General features: G+C 37.8%; 1 protein-coding gene across 1 annotated transcript; it reads right to left on the reverse strand.

Annotated features, from left to right (window-relative positions):
- Positions 1-827: 827 nt before the first annotated feature.
- Positions 828-5,301, reverse strand: LOC131234596 (phytolongin Phyl1.1-like). Its single transcript, XM_058231529.1, has 2 exons — positions 4,859-5,301; positions 828-1,371 (listed from the first exon to the last, which is right to left on the reverse strand). Exons 1-2 carry the CDS (start codon positions 5,207-5,209, stop codon positions 1,282-1,284), a joined length of 441 nt encoding a protein of 146 aa, XP_058087512.1. The 5' UTR covers positions 5,210-5,301; the 3' UTR covers positions 828-1,281.
- Positions 5,302-7,239: the final 1,938 nt, after the last annotated feature.

Below are 7,239 nucleotides of genomic sequence, written 5' to 3' on the forward strand. Positions count from 1 at the left end.
AATTTCACAAACAATCGAGTTTAGCGCTAATTACCCCAATTAACTACTAAGGAAAAATAGAGGTACTACTCGGGTCTTGACACAAAATTTTCCGGGTCATTACATTGATTTTATTGGAACTTATATGCATGCCATAGATCCGTACATTGTATTGTTGAAATCTGAAGATGTGCTTGTGGAGAATGAGAGATCCGTAACTGTTAGCTTTAGTTGGGGCTTTGTGTTCATGGCTCCATAGGTGAGAGGTTGGGCTCAGACTTATGCTGGTTATCCCTTGTCTGCATGGTTTTAAGACTTGCACCAACTCATTTGGTCTTGAGATGAGTTGCACTGGAGTTGGGATGACTCAGCTGAGTCACCACCATGTTTCTCAAAATAGAAGGAAAAATAAAGAAATATATAGAATTAAAAAAATGGCACCTGGGGTAGTTTTATGATAAAATCTAGTTAATGTGTGACCTTGAAATGCACTAAATATCAATTGGCTGTGTCAAATGTGGATAGGTATCTGATTGATTTCTTTGGAAATAGATCCACACCATTCAAGAAAACATGTTTCTTGATGGTAGTTGTAACCTACATATGTGAAATAGTTCATCTTGACCATGGTAGCTGGAAACACCCTAGGGCCATCTGAAATGCATTTCAGAAAAGGCAGATTTGCATTTCAAATGTTCTGTTAGAATTGAAATGCATTCCCTTGGAGAACGTTTGTGAAAGACAATTTTGAAAAAGTAATAATTTTGCACTTTAAAATTTCTTCTTCTTCTTCTTTTTTTTTATTTTTTTTATTTTTATTATTTTTTAGAGGAAAAAGTCTAGAAGTAGATACAGAAATAGCAGGAAATCTTATACATTTTTCATGTAAGATAACAACATTGCTTTCCTATAAAAGCTGTGGAAAACATGTACAAGGAATAACTAAGAATTGCAGGAGCTATTTCAGCGTTCATACCTTTGTATGCGAGGCGTGAATTGGGATACCCTGTTCATCTTTCTGTGAGTCGGAATGTCCTGCAGCAGGCCTGAAAGGACGGAATTTTACTATTACACACTAAACTGCTGGATTTCATTTGTATGCTTTTTTCACATGCCTAGATTTGGGACTATACTCTACAAAGGTGTGTAATATATATACAACAAAATGTTCCTGCAAATTTCTCAATAAAACCATTTTTGTTTTATGTAAAAAGCATTTATGTCACTTATCAATTCTACAGAAATGCTCATTAATACCACACAAGCATAATCCCACTCCAATTCAAGATCAAGAGAGCTATCTCAACGAATGCACTGAAAGTCGTGGAAAATCCTTAACCAAATCCCAAACAAAACCAAGCAGATAACTGCATCAATTGCGAGAACCATCCGAACGTGATGTCACCACATCCTAGGAGCTTGCTGTTGCCCTCTAATCCTTATAGAACTTGAACTCTTTTGTAATGAAATTGAAGATACGCTACCTTGGTTTGATTCAAGAGCTACAACAATCTTGATTCCTGTAACAACCTTGGAAATTTTTGTTCTAATCTTTCCTTAAGTAGTTGTTTTTGGGGTAATTAGCGCTATACTCGATTGCTTGTGAAATTCGCATCAATCACTTTAAATTGTATCTGCATGGTTCTAAACTTGTAGATTAGTTAGCGCTACGTTACTCTGAAACCTGGGATCCATCGCTAAATCCAGTTGTTCTGGAGATTTTTTTGAAGATCTGGATCGGACCTGGACCGCGCGTCGAAAGTCCGATGGCGATGATCTTAGGCTGTTGCGGTCACCGAATTGGGCTTGACCATCACCTCGAAAATCAAGTCCATGTGATGTTCTGGGTCGATTTGTTTGAGTTTGGAGTGAAGAGTGTGAGAACGATTGGAATTTAATAAGTTTTTATGGAATCTGAGTCGTGTCGCTTGCGCGACGATTTTAAGCTATTTGACCGTTGGATTCTGACTCAATTTCACCCTCTGATCAGGGAAGGTGGCCCAGGCATATCCTAGTGCTTATAGACCTGATCGAGATTCCGTGACCGTTGAATTGAGTGTGGTCTGCCACGGCTGATCTAAAGAGCCGGTCGGTACGAAAACTAAGCCTAACCTAGATCCATGGTCAATGAGCTTAAGTCCGACCTTTCGTGGTTATAAGCCCACCAGAAGTGCTTCGTTGGATCGCGAGAGTCGGGTTTTGGTTATACCCTAAGTATAACTTGACCTTGGGGTTATTTTCATCAATAATAGGCCTATTTATAGTCCTTAAACCCTAGCTCTCTTTTCCATACGAAATTTCTCTAACCCTAGCTTGGAAAGAGAGTGGAAAAGAGAGAGAAAGTGAGAGAGATAAGTTGGTGAATCATCTTGGATTCTTCCTTGTTCTTCTTCATCTTTGAACCTTCACTTTGAATCGTTCTTCTGACGGTTCTGAGTTCTTTTTGGGGTAAGTTAATCTCACCCTAACCTGTGTTAGAGCTTAGATTAGTCTTGGTGTTATTGTAACTCATTTCTATCATTGTTTTAGGGTATTCTTTCGTTGTTGACGAAGACAACTCGTCTAAATCAGTTCGGTGGTTCTTTCCTTGCTTAAGGTGCGGACTTTAAGTTTATAGGTTATGGTTTTCAAGGCTTTCAATGCCAGTTAATGATTTATTCTTGTTATGGATGAGATTTCACATGCCAAATGTTGTGTTTACGTTGCTTTCCTGTTATGCATGTGTTATATTGAGATTTGTGTATTCTATGTGTATGTGTAAAGTACTGTATACGTATAAAATATGCACCTGTGTTTGCCATGATTATTTTTCATGTATGTATGCTAGATGCATGTATGACAACTCCTTGGTAAAAGGAATTGTCTAAATGCATGTATTTCAACATACGTCATGTATGTTGTTCCATGTATGCTAAGTGTTTGTAGAAATGCATGAATGATCTAAAGTGTAACTTATTACACTAGTTACGGGCGTTGAGAAGTGATTCTCAATACTCCTATTGATGCGCATGATTTCATTTATGCAAGTTACATTCTATGTTATTTAAATTCAAGCATTACCTATGCTTACATTTATGTTAAGTTGATATTCTTCAGATGCGTATGTACCATGATTTAAGTTATTGTTCCATTACTGTTTTACATTCAATATGAATACCTGTAGTAGTGTAATGTGTTTGGGACTATGCATTAGTCTAGGAAATCGGTAATCGGCCTTAAGATCGTGGCTGAGGTTGCTTTCGCCACGTAGGACGTATTAGACGAACCCGAGTCGTATTAGAGTTGTCGGCTGTGGTTTGGCCACGCAGAGTGTTTGCGCACTCTATGTCGTTCAATTCAACGTGCGCTCGTGCTAGTCGAGTTCGTAAAGTAACCCGATTGTCTGATGTATGTTCACCATGTATGGACGCTACTCCTTGAATCTAGGGTACCGAACTTACCAGTGAAATCCTAATGACCATGGTACTTTGATCCGCTAAGACTCATGAGCCGGACATGGTGGTATGAGACACCATGGTCGAGCTGTCGGCCTACGCTGGGGTGACGAGCCTCCCTGTAGTGACCAGTGAGCAACTAAACTCGTGAGCCGATTATGGTGGTATGGGATACTATATTCGTGCTGTCGGCCTACATTGATTGGTGACGAGCCCTTTGTAGCGACCTCGAGCATACCTGGATACCGCAAGGAGGTGACGAGCCGAACTGTGGTAGTAAGGGCATGAAAGGCATGCATTGATTGGTGACGAGCCCTTTGCTACGACCTCAAACATATGATCGTATGAGATGTCTAGGATTGACGACCCTAGTATGGATCACTGTTTGGATGGTGATATGAGGAAGGTATCTTAGCTTCCCAATCCTACTATGTGAAATGGACTAATAACAACTTGGTAATCATATCCATGCACCGCCTTTGCATGTGCTTTGTAGATGTGGCGCACTTTGAGGCGATGTCATGCGTAATGTAAGATGAAGATGCTGAGGGTGTACGCATGAGGGCATGCATCATATTGCATACATCCTTGCATTAACAAGAGTACTTAGGATTTATTTAATTGTTCTGCTTTATCATTACTGTTTGATTGAACTGATAACATGTTAACCAGTGCCTTATTGTTCCACTGAGTTGATCACTCACTCCCACGTTTCTGGGGTGGTGTTAAACACCCACCAGACTCTGTCTTAGGCTCTGATGTTGCAGATGTGGATGCGACTTCTGAGGCAGAGCGGGAGCTGGATGATGATGAGGTCGCCTTCTCCTATATGTAGTTTTCAAACGGGTTCTAGCGAGCCTCGGTCTGATGTGCGGGATTATGGGATGATTTTTAGAAATTTAAATGATGTAATTTGATACTTACAATTTTGTTAAATAACACTTTCATACAATCTGGCTTGTATATGTACTTCAGGGATTTACACTTGTACACATATTTTTCTATAAGTCTTCCGCTTGCTTTATTCACTTATCCCTGAATCATATCTGTGTTTTGGCTTAATCTATTCCATGTTTTATGCACTAATACAGTTAACATACATCTATCATTAAATATGTTGCATAAGTGATGTTTTGGAACTCGGGAGCTGAGTTATCGACCCCCGAATTTCAGGGCGTTACAATTCCCCCATCTGTAGATTTCCTATGATCCTCTGAAATGACGTCTCTAGGTTCAGCTAACCTATATTTCATCTTCTTCTTTTCATGCTTACTAGGCTTCCCTTGCAGTGGTGCTTTTGTAGATGCTGCTGCTTTTAATTTGGCCATCTGGTTGTTGAACTAGGAGGGGCTAAGCTGATGTGCAGGCCTCTCAGCCATCCAATCTGCAGGTTCTGATCGTGATACATTCTCCAATGAGGATATCAAACATCAGATGATGGACACCAGTTGTTCTTCTATGCAGATGGGGTTCGAACTAGCTAAATTACTCCTCGAACCGTTCTTCACCACCTTCTTAAACCCATCCTTGACATGTTCTAGAAGCCGGAGGACCCTTGCATTTCCAAGAACTTCATCTACAATAGTGAAATAAACGTACCCATCTTCCATTAGAAATCCATAAGTCCTTTGCCCAACTGTTTTGAAATACCAGATGTGAAAAGGTGGGGTTCTCTCTAAGAAAACTGCAACCAGTGCCTCGATTTCTTGATCTCCTGCATCGTAAGTGTAAAGAACCCTATTTCCCTTGGCAACACAGCAATAATAAACTATGTTTTGAATGGAATCCATCTGCATAAAGTCTTATCAAATCTCAAAATTGTCAAGAACTGCCTATTGTTTCTATGCCTGGGGCTTAAAAATCAAACAAACTCACAAGTCATTCCCGATTGAAGGGTTCTCAAATCAATGGAAAAATATTGCCAATCCCTAGTTCTGAGGTTTCAAAAAATTTCTTTGAAACACTTGTGATGCATTTGTAAAACATAAGAGAAACTCGTTTTCAGACTTCTTTTTCTTTTCATTTCTTTTTTTTTTTCCTTTATCGGCAACATAAGCAAACCTCTTGTGAAACGTTTCTCAAGAGTAAGTAAAACATGAGTGAAACAACTGTGAAACTCAAGTAAAACATCTGAAATGATAGTGAAACTTTAAATTAATACATTATCATATTTTCTTAGTTTTCTATAAAATTCCCCAAACAATTTAAATGTGTTTCTAATTAATTTAAAGGTTTTCTTATTATTTTTGAGACATGGGTAGCAAGAGACCATTCAACAAATAATGTTCACGCTTAATTCAATTTCGATCGTTAAAGTTACACAATTCAGTCAAAGAAATGAAAATGCCAGGAAATCAGCTTTTGAAGGAACAAGGTGATGTTTAGGACTATACTTGATTTCTTTACAAATCTATCTATTAATTATTATTGAGCTCTTTTACTCTTTGAAGTTTCTTCTCCAAACTGTTAGAACTTCTACAATGAAATTTCCAATGAATCTTGATTACAAGTCTAAACTTATTCAACTACTTTGCAAGTAGAATTCAACTCAACTTCGTAAGACTCAGCTTTTGAAAAACCTGGTGATATGTGATGAAAAGTTGCCAAGCACTTGAAAAACTCTAGTGATTTCTTCACAAATACTTTTGGACTTTCTGAGGCTTGGATATGGTCACAATCGACCCTCAGTCACACTCATCTATCCCTTTTACACTTTAATCCTTAATTTTTCCCATCGATATGATTTTCTTGTCTTTTTTCCTTTTCTAACCTATGTAAGAAAATCTTCTCTAGAAGTGTTTAACAACCCTTTCGTATTCTCATGCCATAGTGGGGCTTTAGGGAACTTTAGGAATTCCAGCGACAAATTCGTTGATTTTTTTCAAGAGGAGATAATGTGGATAATTGCCCACCAGAACAGGGGTCCTGTTCGGGTGAAGAATTAATAGTAGGAAAAAATTGAACAAGAAAAATGTTTTCAGATGGATAATAATTCTGTATTTCTATAAGCCTATAAGATGTATTTCCTCGTCATGGAAGTGGAATTGTACATAATACTGAATTAGTTGAGGTGTTTTGCTTCCATGTTTTACCTTCTTTGACTACTTTCTCAGTCTGGTTAGTCTATCTGATTCAGATTTGTTTGGACTCTATCTTTTGAAAGAACATATAGAGTTGCATTGGGATTGGTAAGGCACTTTCTTTGATTTGGGATTTGTTCTCCACACTTTCAGCATTGTAGGGATATAAGCTTTTTGAAGCCTTGTCTAGCTATTTGTTTTGGTGTTACTTATCATGTTGCAACATAGGCTAATTGTCTGATTGCCTTAGAAATTTCAATTACTCCTTTTAATTTTATTTGATAAGCAACTGCTGTTGTATTTTACCACAAATTCACATTAGAAAGTACAATGTAATTTCATCAATTCTTTTCTTATTTTTGTGGCTAAAGATTCATGTTTCACAGATGCATGATGTGGGAGTAGCAAGAAGGAAGAAAAAGAAATCAATAATCACCAAAGAAATTCTAATCTACAATAGAGTATCTGTGTTACCTACTTAATTGTAGATTTTTGGGGCTTTTAACAAAAAAAAAAATAAGGAAAAGGGAAAAGGCCTCCATGTTACTCTAGGTAAGCTCTAAGCTTATTACAACATTTTTCTCTGCCCTCCTTTTTCAGATGATAGTGCTTCATCATCAATTCCATCACACAGTTAACAGTTAATGTTGTTTTCAATTCTTATCACATGATGAGAAATCAATTGAGGCACTCCATTAGAAAATAACGTGTATCTAGAACTCAATGGTCAGAAACTTACAAATGGA

Source organism: Magnolia sinica, chromosome 19 (genome assembly GCF_029962835.1).
Source record: "Magnolia sinica isolate HGM2019 chromosome 19, MsV1, whole genome shotgun sequence".
Lineage (NCBI taxonomy): Eukaryota > Viridiplantae > Streptophyta > Magnoliopsida > Magnoliales > Magnoliaceae > Magnolia > Magnolia sinica.

Excerpts from the sequence above, each read along its gene's own strand:
- LOC131234596 (XM_058231529.1), bottom strand. The coding sequence starts at position 5,209 with ATGCAGATGGATTCCATTCAAAACATAGTTTATTATTGCTGTGTTGCC. Across the intron at positions 1,372-4,858 it reads TCTGCATAGAAGAACAACTG|CGGATGGTTCTCGCAATTGA; the intron begins GTGTCCATCATC and ends TGACATCACGTT.